This window comes from Scylla paramamosain, chromosome 47, assembly GCF_035594125.1.
Source record: "Scylla paramamosain isolate STU-SP2022 chromosome 47, ASM3559412v1, whole genome shotgun sequence".
In the NCBI taxonomy this organism is placed as follows: domain Eukaryota; kingdom Metazoa; phylum Arthropoda; class Malacostraca; order Decapoda; family Portunidae; genus Scylla; species Scylla paramamosain.
In genome coordinates, this window is record NC_087197.1 from 2,852,501 (window position 1) to 2,870,000 (window position 17,500).

The 17,500-nt window shown below is 45.3% G+C and overlaps 1 protein-coding gene across 10 annotated transcripts in view; it reads right to left on the reverse strand.

Moving 5' to 3' along the window:
- The window catches only part of LOC135094860 (apoptosis-stimulating of p53 protein 2-like), a 77,955-nt gene that overhangs the window by 404 nt on the left and 60,051 nt on the right, over nt 1-17,500 (reverse strand). For 9 of the 10 annotated variants that reach the window (XM_063995314.1, XM_063995313.1, XM_063995317.1 and 6 more), the window contains 13 exons: nt 16,985-17,224; nt 14,934-15,146; nt 13,061-13,240; nt 12,360-12,461; nt 11,305-11,681; nt 10,860-10,935; nt 8,698-8,751; nt 7,944-8,167; nt 6,688-7,178; nt 5,775-6,219; nt 2,031-2,197; nt 1,350-1,549; nt 1-1,215 (listed from right to left, as the gene is read on the reverse strand). The exon at nt 1-1,215 is cut by the window's left edge and continues 404 nt beyond it. In XM_063995314.1, coding sequence (XP_063851384.1) covers nt 1,177-1,215; nt 1,350-1,549; nt 2,031-2,197; nt 5,775-6,219; nt 6,688-7,178; nt 7,944-8,167; nt 8,698-8,751; nt 10,860-10,935; nt 11,305-11,681; nt 12,360-12,461; nt 13,061-13,240; nt 14,934-15,146; nt 16,985-17,224 — 2,808 coding nt within the window. In that variant the 3' untranslated portion in view covers nt 1-1,176. Of the gene's footprint in view, nt 1,216-1,349; nt 1,550-2,030; nt 2,198-5,774; nt 6,220-6,687; nt 7,179-7,943; nt 8,168-8,697; nt 8,752-10,859; nt 10,936-11,304; nt 11,682-12,359; nt 12,462-13,060; nt 13,241-14,933; nt 15,147-16,120; nt 16,144-16,984; nt 17,225-17,500 lie in introns of those variants that run through there. The other variant, XM_063995321.1, reaches the window with a different exon arrangement.

The following is a 17,500-nucleotide window of genomic DNA, read 5'->3' on the forward strand; positions in this document are numbered from 1 at the left end:
CGTTCAGATACAATGTGTATATATATATATTTATACATATATATATACATCTGTCATATATATTTGCTATCTCTATCTCGTTCTCTCTCTCTATCTATGTACACTTGGATATGTTTGAGTTAAGGCACTGGGACTGGCTGGTGTGGTGTTTGAGTGGTGATGATACGAAAGATTGGGGTCTGTTTGGTTTGTTTTTGGTGATGTTGTGTTGAGAATTGTCTTTGTTTTACTTCTTTTTGCTTTTATTTATTTATTTTTTTATTTCTCTCTCGTTAAGGAATAGTGGTGTTGAGTAGTGGTGATGTAAAGGACTTGGGTTTGTTTGTTTGTTTGGTGTTGAAAGAATTAGCTTAAGAATTTTGGTGTTGATATGATTTTTGCATTTATTTTCCTTTCACATAACAGGAAGTGGTGTTGGTGGTGTTGATATTATTTTGCATTATCATTTTCTTCACTATTTTTTATCATTTTCTTCTCTTAATAGTGGTGTCAATATTTTGTTTTATTTCCCTCTCTGGTGGTGAGCAAGTGGTGTTGAGAGAATTATCTTTATTTTCTCACTCTGGCTGTGAAAAGAGAGAGTTTTGGAAAGTGGTGTTGAGAATATAAGAATTTGCTTTTTTCTTCCGCATCGATCAGTGAGTGGCGTTGACCGGTGTTGAGAAGCTATTTTATCTCTCACACTCTACTGATGAAAGAATACTGGTGTTGATGGTGTTGAGAGTTTGCTTTTTCACTCTCTTTCTCTCTCTATTGATGAGGAATAATGGTTGTTGATGGTGTTGGTGTTATCAGGTAGGAAATTTGGTTTATTTTTGTCTATTTCAATTAAATGGTGTTGATAATAAGAATTTTGTTTTATCTCTGTCTTTTTCTCCCATTGAGTGAGTGGATGAAGTGGTGATGGCAAAAGATGGAGTGTGTGTGTTTATGTATGTTTGTATGTGTTTGTATCATCACCATCCTTTCTTCTTTTCCTCTTCTTTCTCTCCTCTCTCTTCTTTCTCTTCTGTTGTGTTTATTTTAACCTCTCTCTCTCTCTCTCTATCCCTCCTCTTCTTTCTTATCATCCTCTCTTCTTTCTCTTCCCCTCTCTCTCTCTCTTCTCAGGTAAATTGTAGAGAGGAGAGAGCAATGGGCAGGTCACAGAAGTCATAGTAGTAGTAGCTGTTTTTCTCAGGAGTCCTTCAAAGGGTTCTTAACTCGAGGATATAACTGCAAAGGAAGGAGAGAAGGAAGGGTTATTATTATTAGTAGTAGTAGGTATATTTTTTTAAAGTTTATTTGCTTCTTTGACAGACACACACACCCCAACATCCAACATCCACCCCTAATCACCCCAAACTCACCCCCAGGAGGTTCCGCGGCACATATCCCTGCAGGTTGCCATGCTGCGCCCACCACCACTCTCTCTCGTACTCATCGCCACGCCGCAACACTGTCAGGGCATCACTACAGTCGAAGGTGAGCTCATCAGTGGCCTGTCCCTCGTAGTCATACACTGCATACACCACTCCCCCGTTCATGATGCCCAGCTTCTCCTGCACGCCTGGAATGGTGGTGAGGCAAAGTTAGGTGTGGTGTGTGTGGTTTGGTTAGATTGGGATAGGTTATGTTAGGTCTGGAAAGGTTAGAAAGGGATGTGTGGTGAGGTCAGAGTGAGATGGTTAGGTCAGGATGGATAGACAAACAGATGAGGAAGAAGAGAGGGAGAGGATGGATATGCAGAGAAGAGGAGAAAGGGAAGAGGTAGTACTGGGAGGATGAGGAGAAACAGAGAGAGAGACAGGGAGAGGACTGAAAAAAAGGAGAAAGAAAAAGCAACAAACATAAACATAAGAGAAAAAAAAATCAGGAGAGGAGAAAGAAAAAGCAATAAAGAAAAAAGAAGAGAGAATCAAGCAACAAAAAAAGATAAAAGAAAGAGATAAAACCATAAGGGGACAAGAAGAGGAGAAAATGATGAGGGGAACAATAAGAAAACAAGACAAGGAGGATAGGACGACAAGGGGTAGATGAAAAAGACTCACTATAGAGGTACTGGGAGCATCCATCGTAGCCCTCCTCATCTTGCTCGCATTTCTCAGCCGGGGTCTCGTGGTCGGATAGAGTGGTGGCCAGGATGCAGGCTCCATGCTCCACCAGAAACCGAACCATGGCCACATTGTTGCAGGATGCCGCACAGTGCAGAGGAGTCCTGTAGGAGAGGAGGAGTGTTTAGATTTGATGTAGGACTTGTGGTGGTGGTGATGGGGGTTAAAATTTGTGTTTCTTTTGTTTGTCTTTTTCTTTTTTATGTAAGAGGGATACCAGTAACACAAAATATTGGAAAAAAGGCCCACTGAGGTGCTGCTCTCTTAAAGTCTGAAATGATCATCAAAAATTGGATGATAAGTGTCTTGAAACCTCCCTCCTGAAAGAGTTCAAGTCGCAGGAAGAGGGAGGTACAGAAGCAGGCAGGGAGTTCAGGAGTTTACCAGAGAAAGGGATGAAAGATTGAGAATACTGGTTAACTCTCTCTCTCTCTCTCTCTCTCTCTCTCTCTCTCTCTCTCTCTCTCTCTCTCTCTCTCTCTCTCTCTCTCTCTCTCTCTCTCTCTCTCTCTCTCTCTCTCTCTCTCTCAGCATGTTTACATACCACAACCTCTCTCCCATTATTAATCCCAGCCATTCTATTTCTGTCTCACCATCTCTTACCATCCCATCTGGGGAGGGGACCATAAATGTCCCCAGGTCGGACTGCCTTTCTTTCGACGACCCTAAGTGTCTTGACACCCCCTCAACTTTTTCTTCATTAACTTCTGCAACATTCGCGGTCTAAGATCTAATTTTTCAATCTGTAGAACACCACCTCTCCTCTTCTAAACCTCATCTTCTTTTCCTCACTGAAACTCAGGTGTCTGAGGCAACTGACAGTAGCCCCTTTTCTGTTCCCTCCTACTTTCTCTATCCTCATTTTCGATCCAAAGCTGGATGCTGCGTTTATGTGCGCAATGACTTAACCTGCTCTCGTGCCCACGCTCTTGAATCTTCCGAGTTTTCCACCATCTGGCTACGACTACAGAGTCATTCTCATACTAAATTTATCTGTGCTGTATACCTCTCTCCTAACTCCTCTGACTATAAGAAATTCTTTGACTACTTAACTTCCAAAGTGGAGCACATTCTGACCCTCTTCCCTTTTGCAGAAATCTCCATTCTTGGAGACTTCAATGTTCACCACCAGCTTTGGCTTTCCTCTCCTTCACTGACCATCCTGGTGAACTAGCCTTCAACTTTGCTATCCTCCATGACCTAGAGCAATTGGTGCAACACCCTACTCGTATTCCTGACCGTCTTGGAGATACGCCCAACATTCTTGACCTTTTCCTGACCTCTAATCCTTCTGCTTATGCTGTCACCCTTTCTTCTCCGTTGGGCTCCTCCGATCACAATCTCATATCTTTATCTTGTCCTATCACTCCAATCCCTCCTCAGGATCCCCCTAAGCGAAGGTGCCTCTGGCGTTTGCCTCTGCTAGTTGGGGGGACCTGAGGCGGTATTTTGCTGATTTTCCTTGGAATGACTACTGCTTCCGTGTCAGAGACCCGTCTTTATGTGCTGAGCGCATAACAGAGGTGATAGTGTCTGGCATGGAGGCGTACATTCCTCACTCTTTTTCTCGTCCTAAACCTTCTAAACCTTGGTTTAACACAGCTTGTTCTCGTGCTATACATGATAGAGAGGTGGCCCACAAAAGGTACTTAAGCCTTCCTTCACCAGAATCTCATGCACTTTATATTTCTGCCCGGAACCATGCCAAGTCTGTTCTCCAACTAGCCAAAAACTCCTTCATTAACAGAAAATGTCAAAACCTTTCAAGATCTAACTCCCCTCGTGATTTCTGGCATCTAGCCAAAAATATCTCCAATAACTTTGCTTCTTCTTCTTTCCCTCCTCTACTTCAACCAGATGGCACCACTGCTATCACATCTATTTCTAAAGCTGAACTCTTTGCTCAAACCTTTGCTAAAAACTCTACCTTGGACGATTCTGGGCTTGTTCCTCCTCTCCTCCACCCTCTGACTACTTCATGCCTCGTATTAAAATTCTTCGTAATGATGTTTTCCATGCCCTCGCTGGCCTAAACCCTCGGAAGGCTTATGGACCTGATGGGGTCCCTCCTATTGTTCTCCGAAACTGTGCCTCCGTGCTTGCACCTTGCCTAGTCAAACTCTTTCAGCTCTGTCTGTCAACATCTACCTTTCCTTCTTGCTGGAAGTTTGCCTACATTCAACCTGTTCCTAAAAAGGGTGACCGCTCTAATCCCTCAAACTACCGTCCTATTGCTTTAATTTCCTGCTTATCTAAAGTTTTTGAATCCATCCTCAACAGGAAGATTCTTAAACATCTATCACTTCACAACCTTCTATCTGATCGCCAGTATGGGTTCCGTCAAGGCCGCTCTACTGGTGATCTTCTGGCTTTCCTTACTGAGTCTTGGTCATCCTCTTTTAGAGACTTTGGTGAAACTTTTGCTGTTGCCTTGGACATATCAAAAGCCTTTGATAGAGTCTGGCACAAAGCTTTGATTTCCAAACTACCCTCCTACGGTTTCTATCCTTCTCTCTGTAACTTCATCTCAAGTTTCCTTTCTGACCGTTCTATTGCTGCTGTGGTAGACGGTCACTGTTCTTCTCCTAAATCTATTAACAGTGGTGTTCCTCAGGGTTCTGTCCTGTCACCCACTCTCTTCTTATTATTCATTAATGATCTTCTAAACCAAACTTCTTGTCCTATCCACTCCTATGCTGATGATACCACCCTGCACTTTTCCACGTCTTTTCATAGACGTCCAACCCTTCAGGAGGTAAACATATCACGCAGGGAAGCCACAGAACGCCTGACTTCTGATCTTTCTAAAATTTCTGATTGGGGCAGAGCAAACTTGGTATTGTTCAATGCCTCAAAAACTCAATTCCTCCATCTATCAACTCGACACAATCTTCCAGACAACTATCCCCTCTTCTTCAATGACATTCAACTGTCCCCCTCTTCTACACTGAACATCCTCGGTCTGTCCTTTACTTATAATCTGAACTGGAAACTTCACATCTCATCTCTAGCTAAAACAGCTTCTATGAAGTTAGGTGTTCTGAGACGTCTCCGCCAGTTTTCTCACCCCCCCAGCTGCTAACTCTGTACAAGGGCCTTATCCGTCCATGTATGGAGTATGCTTCACATGTCTGGGGGGGTTCCACTCATACTGCTGTTCTAGACAGGGTGGAATCAAAAGCTTTTCGTCTCATCAACTCCTCTCCTCTAACTGACTGTCTTCAGCCTCTCTCTCACCGCCGCAATGTTGCATCTCTTGCTGTCTTCTACCGCTATTTTCATGCTAACTGCTCTTCTGATCTTGCTAACTGCATGCCTCCCCTCCTTCCGCGGCCTCGCTGCACAAGACTTTCTTCTTTCTCTCACTCCTATTCTGTCCACCTCTCTAACGCAAGAGTTAACCAGTATTCTCAATCATTCATCCCTTTCTCTGGTAAACTCTGGAACTCCTTGCCTGCTTCTGTATTTCCACCTTCCTATGACTTGAATTCCTTCAAGAGGGAGGTTTCAAGACACTTATCCACCAATTTTTGACCACTGCTTTGACCCTTTTAGGGACTGGCATTTCAGTGGGCATTTTTTTTTATTAGATTTTTGTTGCCCTTGGCCAGTATCCTTCCTACATAAAAAAAAAAAAAAAAAAAAAAAAACACACACACACACACACACACACTCTCTCACCATCCATCGGAGTCCTGCGCGTTGACATCACAGCCAAAGGTCACCAAAAAGGTTACAATCTCGAGGTGGCCGGCACAGATGGCATTATGCAGGGCTGTTATCCCCTCGTCATTTGCAGCCGAGGGGTTCGAGACCTCCATGGCCGTTCTCTTGACCAACTCCAGCTCCCCCTCCAAGGACGCGTCGAGGAGCAGCGCCAGAGGATCAAAACTCACTCTTCTAGGGACCTTCGAACTGTTCTTAGTCTTCAGGTTTCCCTTCTTCAGGCGCCGCATCACCACACCCCCTCCACTGGTGTTGTTGTTGGCGGTGTTGTTGTTGGTGGTGTTGTTGTTCAGGTTGTTGATGTTGGAGAGGGTGGTGGTGCTGGTGGTGGTGGTGGTGGTGCTGCTGGTGCTGGTGCTTTGTCTTGCGTTCTTGTTCTTGCTGTTGCTGTCTTCGTTATCTGCAGTGGTGTGGTGGTGTTAGTAGTGGTGGTGGTGGTGGTGGTGGTGGTAATAATTGTAATGGTGAAGATGTTAAGTTAAAAATTCCAGGTTTGGTTCAGAATATACAATTTTTTTGCTTTGATGATAAAAATAATGGTAGTGATTTGATAGAGATATAAATGGTACTAGTGTTTTTCTCAATGTAAATCAAAGTAAATCAATAAGTAATAATAATAATACACATTTTCTTAACTAAATAAAATAAATACATTCTTTTCTCTTTGAACAGTAAAAATAGAGTAATAATGTTTTTTTATCTTTTTTTCTGCTTTTCATAAACTAGATTCTCTCTCTCTCTCTCTCTCTCTCTCTCTCTCTCTCTCTCTCTCTCTCTCTCTCTCTCTCTCTCTCTCTCTCTCTCTCTCTCTCTCTCTCTCAATTTAATCAGACCCTTTAAAACCCATTCCTCTCCCTCTCTCTCTTACCTGGGTGGAGCTCCTCGCTGGCCAGTAAGGTGGAGGTGTCGGCGCCATCTGGCTGTCGGTTCTCCTCCCGCAGCAGTCCAGTGGCATCCTCCCGCTCCTCCACGCCCTGCTCCGCCTCACCCTCATCCTTGCTGCCCTCTATCCGCAGCTCAGAGAGGGAGATGAGTGGGGCGGCATTGTCCACGCTATCCACCACCCGCTCCCCACCATCCGCCTCCATCTCCTCCACCCGCCTCCCCAGCAGGTCTGATGGTGGAGTCTCGTCCTCCGGGAACATGAAATCCGGCGGCATCTCGATCCGCCGGTTGATGGACACGTGGATTTTCTCCGATCCATCCACATTGTTGTTGTTGGTGGTGGTGGATTTGGGCTTGTTTGAGGTGGTGGTGGTGGAGTCGTCTTCTGGTGTTCCTGGCGTGTCTCCTCCTCCTCCACTTCCTCCACCTCCGGCTTGGGTGTAGGTGGACATGATGACGTTTTGGCTGGCGTACCTGTGTGTGGATGAGGTGGATTAGTGTCTGGATGAAGTAATTAGGATGTGGATTAGACAGGTAAGTGTGTGGATGAGGCAGATCAGTGCGTGGATTAGATTAGTGTGGATGAGAACACAGGGGTTGGTGCAGGAAGCCATCAGGCCTACCACATAGCAGTCCCTGTACCAAACACACCTGTCTGTTTCCACCTGTCATCTCCATCCATAAACCTGCATCATCTTTCAAGGCTCCCTAATGACTCAGCACTGACAGCCTGATTACTGAGTCCATTCCATTCATCCACCACTCTGTCTGACATTCAATTCCTTCACATCTCTTTCATGAACCTAAATATTTCAAGTAACCATTATTTCTTGTCCTGCCCTGGCTGACCCTGAGGATGCTGCTGACGTCACCCTTGTTACAACCCCTAAGCCACTTGAAGACTTCCATCAGGTCCCTCTCAACCTACGCCTCTATAGGGAATGTACATTTAAAAGCTTCAGTCTTGTAAGGAGCACCCCTCGTCCTCTGCACCCCTTTAGTTCTTCTCCTTTGTACTGACTCTAGTGGACTTGTATCCCAGTAATAAGAGGGACCAGAACTGCACAGGATAATCTAGATGAGGTCTGATCAGTGCCAAATATAAACTTTAATATTACTTCAGGAATTCTACTTTTAACACTAATAAAAATATCCTAATATCCAATTTGCTTTATTTTTGTCCTCTCTCTCTCTCTCTCTCTCTCTCTCTCTCTCTCTCTCTCTCTCTCTCTCTCTCACCTGTAGGCATGTGGGGGGCGAGTCTGCAGGCTGGAGGGGCGGGAAGGGGGTGGGCCAGGGGTGGTGAGGGGGTCGGTGCTCCCCCCCAGCTGGTCCCCTTTCTGGCGGGGAGGTGGCAGGGGCTTGGAGGGCACGGGGGGCTTGGGGGGAGGGAGGGCTTGCTGCGCCCCCTCCCTCACCCCCCGTACCCCCTCTTCCCCTCCCTCGCCTCCTCTCTCTGTGTCCTGAAAATACAAGCAGTGGATTAAAATAAATAAAATAACCTACATTGTTTAATTAACTTATACACAAATAAATTAATAAATAAAAAAAAAATATGAGTAAAACAAAATGAAAATTATAAAGTATACATAATTTAAGACGTACACACACATATACAAATACAGTCATGGGTTGTACGTACATACATACATAAAAACATTATTTTTGTATGTATGTGCGTTCCTTTAGGTTTAAAAATGTAATGGTTCTTTTAAACTTTTAATTTTTGTGATTAAACTGAAAATCTGAATTATTTGCAAGATGAAGAACAAGAATGAGAACAACAACAACAATAACGAAAAGAAGAACAAGGAGGGAGAACACAAAGGAAAAAAACAATAGAAGTAACAATATCATTAAAAAGAAATAATGAAAAAAAAGAAAAGTAATAAAAAGGAAAAGGAGAGAGAGAGAGAGAGAGAGAGAGAGAGAGAGAGAGAGAGAGAGAGAGAGAGAGAGAGAGAGAGAGAGAGAGAGAGAGAGAGAGGCTTACCTGGGAGGAGATGAGGAGGGCGCGGCTTTGCGAAGTTACACCTGGACTCAGCTTCTGAAGGAGGGGGGAGGGGTTAATACTTGGGCGGGGGGAGGGGGAGGAGGAGGAGAGGTGATGCTAGAACGGGAGGGAGGAGGAGGAGGAATGTGAGAAGGGAAGGAAGGAAGGAAAGAAGGAAAAAAGAAAAGATGGAAGTGAGAAGAAGAGGAGGAGAAAAAAATGGATGTAAGAAGAAGAAGAAGAAGAAGAAGAAGAGGAGGAGGAGGAGGAGGAGGGGGAAAGACAAGGAAAAGTGTGGAAACTTGGAAAATAAATGAGGGAGGGATATTCTCTCTCTCTCTCTCTCTCTCTCTCTCTCTCTCTCTCTCTCTCTCTCTCTCTCTCTCTCTCTCTCTCTCTCTCTCTCTCAATGGAATGTTGCCAGAAAATAATAATGTTTTAAAATATACTTGCTTATTTACTGACGTGTGTGTGTGTGTGTGTGTGTGTGTGTGTGTGTGTGTGTTGATATTATGGCGGTAATGATGCATGAGTCACTGTACACACACATACACACACACACACACACACACACAACGCACGCACACACGCACTTACCTGAGCGAAGGAGAGGGAGAGGGGGGTGGGGGGAGGAGGGTACGAGATTCCTGTGGGGGGTGGAGGAGGAGGAGCAGGAGGAGGAGGAGGAGGAGGAGGAGGAAGAAGTGTGTTAGTCATGGCATTACAGGGTGATGCAAAATGTTAGGTCCAAACAAACCTTCCTTTCTACAGGGTGAGGCAAAATAAAATGAGTTATTTCAGTCCAATCCCATTACAGTGTGTTGCAAAAAAAGAAATAAAAAAAAACATACCATAGCAGGATTGTTACAGGGTGTGGCAAAAATATTAATAGGTTGTTACAGGGTGTGGCAAAAATATTAAAGGGTTGTTACAGGGTGTGGCAAAAATATTAATGGGTTGTTAAAGGGTGTGGCAAAATATTAAAGGGTTGTTACAGGGTGTGGCAAAAATTATTGTTAGATGCATTACAGGATGTAGCAAAATCAATCAATAGTTGCATACTGATTCAATACAGGGTGTAGCAAAAAATAATGATCAGGATGTTACAGGGTGTACCAAAAATAGTTACTTATTCTCTAGTAGCAGAAAAAAATAACTCGTATCTATTACAGTGTGTAACAAAAACTACAGGAGGGCTTAACAGGGTGTATCAAAACGAAAAAAAATTACCCTTCCATTACAGGGTGTAACAAAAATGTACTGGTGAATTAAGATTGTATATTAAAAAGTACTTAAAGATTACAGGGTGTAGCACAAACACATCCTTACCAACTACAGGGTCTTGCAAAAAAAAATACCATAACATACAGGGTGTCACAGCAGCATTAATACTCAGCGAATTACAGGGTGTTACAAAAAGCGACCAAGGAGATGGTACGGCGTGGCATACAGTGTGAGTCAAAAAAAGTTAATACCATAAACAAAATCTACATACAGGGTGTCTCAAAAAAAAAAAAAGCAGTTAACAGTGTCAACCAACAAACATTACTCAAGCTGGTACAGGATACAGGGTGTGCCAAAATGTTACTCAGGGATCCACGAGTTACTGTTACAGGGTGTTGCAAAATGAGTAAAAGAAATCAATCTGCTAAAAATAGAGAGAATTATATGTGTACACACACACACACACACACACACACACACACACACACACACACACACACACACACCAACAAAGAGTCATTTATCCTAACTTAAATCCTCCTCCTCCTCCTCCTCCTCCTCTTCCTTCTTCTTCTCTCTCCTCCTCCTCTTCCTTCATCTCCCTTTTTCTCATTTCTATTTTATTTACTTCGTGTATACGTAACAGAGGACGAAGGAGGAGGAGGAGGAGGAGGAGGAGGAGGAGGAGGAGGAGGAGGAGGAGGAGGAGGAGGATTTAAGTAAAAATAGATGACTGTGTGTGTGTGTGTGTGTGTGTGTGTGTGTGTGTGTGTGTGTGTGTGTGTGTGTGTGTGTGTGTGTGTGTGTGTGTGTGTGTGTGTGTGTGTGTGTGTGTTATGGATTAGCATAAGAACCTACACACGTATACACTCTCTCTCTCTCTCTCTCTCTCTCTCTCTCTCTCTCTCTCTCTCTCTCTCTCTCTCTCTCTCTCTCACCTGGGTTTGCGTGAGCGCGGCGCCGCCCAGAGGTTGCGTGCGTTGCGTGAAGTGTTGCGTGCCGGGACCAAATACCCTGTGAGAGAGAGAGAGAGAGAGAGAGAGAGAGAGAGAGAGAGAGAGAGAGAGAGAGAGAGAGAGAGAGAGAGAGAGAGAGAGAGAGAGAAATTATATATTAAAATCAATCGTACATTTATTTTTAACCGCACGAAGAACGAAGAGAAGGAGGAGGTGAAGAAGAAGAAGAAGAAGAAGAAGAAGAAGAAGAAGAAGAAAAGCGACACAAAAGAAAATAAAAAAAGATAGAGAAAAATAATAATAATAATAATAATAATAATAATAATAATAATAATAATAATAATAATAATAAATAATAATAATAACGAAGAACAAGAACATTATCAAAAAAGCACCAAAACACCCATTAAAACCCCACCTGCCTTACCTGGGGGTCATGGCTGGATTGGGCGGGGGCTTCGGGGGGCGGGAGTCACAGTAGGGGGGCGGCAGCACCTGGGAGGGCAGGGCATGTGCTAGACTCCTCGGTGGGGGATGAGTAGGAATTGAATGCACAGTTGTCATCAATACGCCGCCTCCTCCTCCTCCTGGGGTAGTGGTGGTGGTGGTGGGGGCTGCGGGGGTCGTGGAGGGGGCTAGGGGCGGGTCTGGGTGGGTGGGCGTGGGCGTGGTGGGCGTGGGAGGGCATGAATCGGAGTCCCTGTTTTTCTGAGTCACGGAGAATTTTGTATTGTAAGGAAGTGTTTGGTATTTTGGGTCGCTTTTATTGGGGCTAAACTCCGCCAGGTCCTCCCCGCGTGGTATCTGGGGGAGAGAGGGAGAGGGGGAGAGGGAGTGAGAGTAGTCTTCGGTATCTGTGAGAGTGGGTGAAGGTGTGGCAGCGAGTGGGGGCAGTGATATTGGGGGGTGAGTGAGTGAGGCTGTGTGATGGATTACTCTGGTGTGTGTGTGTGTGTGTGTGTGTGTGTGTGTGTGTGTGTGTGTGTGTGTGTGTGTGTGTGTGTGTGTGTGTGATGAGTCTTTTTCTTTTAAGTATTTTTCCTTATATTTATCTCGTTTCCTCTCTTTCTTTCTTTCTCCTCTTTCTTCTTCCTCCTCCTTTCATTTACTACTTCTTAACCTCCTTCCCTCCCTACCTTCCTTCCTTCTTCTTCTTCTTCTTCTTCTTCTTCTTCTTCCAATTATTTCATGTTTATAGTTAATCATAATTTTCTTCCATCTCCCCTCCTTTCCCTTCCTTCCTTCCTTCCTTCCTTCCTTCCTTCCTCCTCCACCAGCTGTTCCTGTACTAATGCTTCCTTCTCCTCTTCCCTTCCTCCCTTCTCTTCATCCTCCTCTAATACTTCTCCTTCCTTCCTCCCTTCCTCCCTTCCTAATACTTCTACCTACCTTCCTCCCTTCCTTCCTCCTCCTCCTCTAACACTTCCTTCTCCTCCTACCTCCCTTCCTCCTCCTCCTCCTCCTCCTGCTTCTCTTCCTTACCTTAAGATGCGCGGGCGTCTGGGCGTCGTCCACGGAAGAGGAGGAGTGTATGCCCTCCCTCAGCGCCTTCTGCTGCACCGCCTTCAGCTGCGCCTGCTTGGCCTGTGGGGGGAAGGGGAGGGGGAGAGGGGGAGAAGAGAGGGGGAAGGTAGAAGTGGGAAGGTGAGGAAGAAGGAGGAGGAGGAGGAGGAGGAGGAGGAGGAGGAGGAGGAGGAGGAGGAGGAGGAGGAGGGCTTAAATGTAACGAGTGCTTTTGTTTCAAAGGAGTGATTCTCTCTCTCTCTCTCTCTCTCTCTCTCTCTCTCTCTCTCTCTCTCTCTCTCTCTCTCTCTCTCTCTCTCTCTCTCTCCTAGTCAACCTCACCACACCCAACCTAACTTACACACACACACACACTTCAGCCTCTCCCAGTACACTCCCAACACACACACACACACACACACACACACACACACACACACACACACACACTCAGCCTCTCCCAAGTCCCTTCAGGGTCTTTCCTAACCTCGCAAATGACCCAGAGGACTTCTACACTCTTCCATACCTTCCCACACCCTCCCAGCCTCTCCCACACCCTCCCAGCCTCTCCCCACACTCCCAAACCCTCCTAGCCTCTCCCACACTCTCCCAAACTCTCCCAAACTCTCCCAGACCCAACCACACTCTCCCACACATTCCCAGTCTCTCCCGGCGAATACCTGTGTGGCCGCGGTGATCTGGGAGGCTAATTGCTGGTTCAGGAGTCTCTTCCGGTGCAGGCGCTGTTGTAGCTCCGACACTCGCTTGTCTATCCGCGAGATCTCCTCCCGCCGCGCCGCCAGAGTCTCCCGCTGCGCCGCCACCCTCGCCGACGCCTCCCTGTTCACGCTGTTCCGGTACTGACGGAGGTGCAGAAGGAGGGTGTGTGTTAAAGGCGAATGGGTGTGTTTTGGTGTGTTCTGGGACTGTTTGAGTGTGTTTGGGTGTGTTTTGGGAGAGTTTAGGTGTGTTAGGGTGTTTGGCGTGTGTTTGAGTGTGTTTAGGAGTGTTTGAGTGTGTTTGGGTGTGTTTTGGGAGAGTTTAGATGTGTTTGGGTGTTTGGCGTGTGTTTGAGAGTGTTTAGGAGTGTTTGAGTGTGTTTGGGTGCGTTTTGGGAGTGTTTGGGAATGTTTGGGTGCGTTTGAAAGTGTTTTGGGTGTGTTTGCAAGTGTTTTGGGTGTGTTTGGGTGTGTTTGGATATGTTTGGATGTGTTTTGATGTGTTTTGTGCGTGTTTGGGTGTGTTTGCAAGTGTTTGGGTGTGATTGGGTGTGTTTGGATATGTTTGGATGTGTTTGGATGTGTTTGGATGTGCTTGGAAGTGTTTTGTGCGTGTTTGGGTGTGTTTGCAAGTGTTTGGGTGTGATTTGGGTGTGTTTGGGAGAATAATAGTTAAAGTGAGAGGTTCTACTGACAAAGGCGCCGAAGGTGTGTGTGTGTGTGTGTGTGTGTGTGGCGACTGAGTGTTGGTGGGTGGGTGAGAGGGCCTGGGAGATGAGGGTGTAGGGAGAGGGGGGAGGGAAGGGGAGGGAGAAATATGGGGGGAAAAGGGGGTGATTGAGAGAGAGAGAGAGAGAGAGAGAGAGAGAGAGAGAGAGAGAGAGAGAGAGATTAAAGAGGAAGAGATAAAGGGGGATCAGGAAGGGAGAGAGAGAGAGAGAGAGAGAGAGAGAGAGAGAGAGAGAGAGAGAGAGAGAGAGAGAGAGAGAGAGAGAGAGAGAGAGAGAGAGAGAGAGAGAGAGAGAGAGAGAGAGAGAGAGAGAGAGAGAGAGAGAGAGAGAGAGAGAGAGAGTCCCCCTATCTTTAATTAGAGAGACAAACATGTAAGAAAGTTGAGCAAATCTTATAATCTCTCGCTTTAATCTCGCTCTAATGCAATTATTTGCAATTCTGATTTCAATTCTCTCTCTCTCTCTCTCTCTCTCTCTCTCTCTCTCTCTCTCTCTCTCTCTCTCTCTCAATCTGATTATTTTTTCTGTATTTCACTATTTTTTTTATTTCTAAGCTAGTAGTAGTAGTAGTAGTAGTAGTAGTAGTAGTAGTAGTAGTAGTAGTAGTAGTAGTGGTGGTGGTGGTGGTGGTGGTGGTGGTGGTTGTAGATATAGTAGTTAGTAGCAGGAATAATAAGTGGTAATATGATTGGCTGTTGGAGAGAGAGAGAGAGAGAGAGAGAGAGAGAGAGAGAGAGAGAGAGAGAGAGAGAGAGAGAGAGAGAGAGAGAGAGAGAGAGAGAGAGAGAGAGAGAGAGAGAGAGAGAGAGAGCAGCACCACCACTACCAATCACAAAAAAATAAAAATAAAATAAATAAATAAATAAATAAATAAATAAAGTGCTAAACAAATAAACAGAACACACACACACACACACACACACACACACACACACACACACACACACACACACACACACACACACACACACACACACACAACCATAAATAAAAATAAAAAGACAAAAAAAAAAAAAAATTAAAAACACCTAACAAAAAAAAAAATTTAAAAAAACAACAACAACAAACAAACAAACAAACAAACAAACAAACAAAACACCCACCAACAACTCTCTACGCAGCTTATCCAGTTCATTGTGGTGGTGATCGCCTGGGTTAAGAGGAGAACGCCCTTGCCGCAACTCCTCCAGCTGCCTCGTCAGTTCCTCCACCTTCGTCACCGCCACCACCAGCTCCTTCTCCTTCTCACTGAACAGCTGCCTCATTGCGTCCAGATCCGTGGTAAGCGAGGCTGTGTTAAGTCTGGTCGCCTCCACCTGTAATTAATGTTCCTGCTTGATCCTGGAGGTCGTGTGGGGGTGGAATAGGTGGAGTGTAGAAATGGGTGGGATATTGCTACAGTTTTGGTGGAAATAGATAGAAGGGTGCAAACGCGTGGAAAAAAGGGTGTAGTGAGGGTGCTGCGACACGTAATTTGAGTTAGGGTGACGAAAAGGATGAGAAGTATGTAGTGACGATGCTAGGGGTTATCAGGGTGACTAGGGTGACGGAAAGTGATAGAAGGGTGTGCTGAGGGTGCTAAAGATGTCAGTGGTGGGTCTTAGGGTGACAGAAGGGTGAAGGGTGAGGGTGATCGTAGTGAAGATGATGCAAAGGGACGCAGGCTGTGTGTGTAACTTGTGCAGCTGTCAACATGTGGAAGGCCTTGTCAGATGTCATTACAGGCTGTTAAACTGTCACTGGCCTTGTTAAACCGTTACTGGAATCACGATAACTAGAACCTTGTTGAACTATAACTGGCCTTGTTATAAACTCTTACTACCCTTGTTAAACTATCATTGGTCTTGTTAAACTATCAATGGCCTTGTTAAACTCTTACTACCCTTGTTAAGCTGTCACTGGCCTCGTTAAACTGTTACTTGTCTTTGTTAAAAACTATTACTACCTTTACTAAACTATCACTGGCCTTATTGAACTATTATTACCCTTAAACTATCATTAGCCTTGTTTAGCTGTCACTGGCCTTGTTAAACTGTCACTACCCTTGTTAAGCTGTCACTACAATCACGATAACTTCCACTAGATCATGCTAAGTTATCACTGGCCTTGTTAAACTGCCACTAGTTATGAAAAAAACCCTGAAAATCCTAATAACTTCCATCACTACTGTCATAGACAGCCCTGAAAACCACTATATTTCCTACTACAGTTGTTAAAAATGCAACAACGATCTCAGAACAATCGATACACTAATATCATCTATAGAATAAGGCATGGGCACTGATATGACTTGTCTGGCAGGAACACGGCGGCACGGAGAGGCGCTGGCTGGCTGGCGACGGTCTGCCTCGGCGCCGCAAAGCAAACAGACTCAGGTGCTTATTCAGAAACACTGTTCTCTCATCACGACTGTTTTTAAAGGCCACAGAAATTATCAGCCGGGTTCTTAAGGCCGCTTCTCATGTTTATAATGTAGAAATCGTGTTAATCTGTCACTCGAACCTTAAAAAACATCCTTAAAAATCCGTCTCACTTCAAATACAGCCTTTTGAATGTAGTGTAGATGCGGCGTAGACGTGTTTCAGAATATGGTCCTCGGATACACCAACAAACAAAACACTACAACCAAGCGCAACTGAAATCCTTAACTACACGTACACCGGGGCACTCCGCACGCCTACAGCAAGGAGGAAGTGTTAGCATGACGGAGAAATAGGAACAAATAGTGGCGATAAAGATGAACGCGGTGCCTCGAGTTGGGCTGCTCGTCTCCTGCTGTTTCCCTTCCTTCCTCACGGCCTTGTGGATACCTAGGCCGTGTGCTGAGACGCTCTTTCTCATCATGACTGTTTTAAAAGGCCACAGAGATAAGTAGCCGGGTTCTCAAGACTGTTTCTTCGGTTAATAATGAAGAAATATTGTTTATCTGTCACTAGAACCATAAAAACACGCTTACAGAACAGTGTCACTTCATCTTGAGCCTTTTGAATGTAGAAGTGTGGCCAGAAGTGTTTCGGTTCCTTGTGGCAGAGTGACAACCCTCCTAACACAACCTGACCTAACCCACCTGGCCCCCACCCCAACCTAACCTAACCCACCAGGCCCCTAACCTAACCTAACTTAACCTAACCTAACTTAACCTAGCTTAACTCACCTGGCCCCTCAGTGCCCGCAGACGCCGCAGCTTGGCCTCTTGCAGCTCCACGCGCTCCTTCAGCCGCCTCAGCCTCTCAGCCTCGGCGGCCACGGCTGCGGCGCGCGACTCCTGCTGCTTCAGGTACTTGAGCCGCTGCTCCCGCGCCACCAGGAGCTGCTGCTGGGTCTCGATCTGCTGCTGCTGCCGGCTCGCCATGTCTCTCAGCTCCCCGACCGTCAGCTCACACCCGTCAGGCAGCTGCAGAAGGCAAAGCAGAAGGGGAGTGTTAGACTATGGTGATAATAGTGAAAATAATGGTGATAATGATTGGAATGAGTGAGAAAATGGGATTATTTGAGGATATGAGAGGAAAGGAAGGGAAAGAAGGGCAGACAACAGCTGTAGGAGGCGAAGCAGAAGGGAAGGTGTCAGAATACGATGATAATAGTGAAAATAATGGCGATAATAATAAAAATAAGGTAAAATACGATAAATTTGCTGGTTATGACAGGAAAGAAAGGAAAACAACAAAAA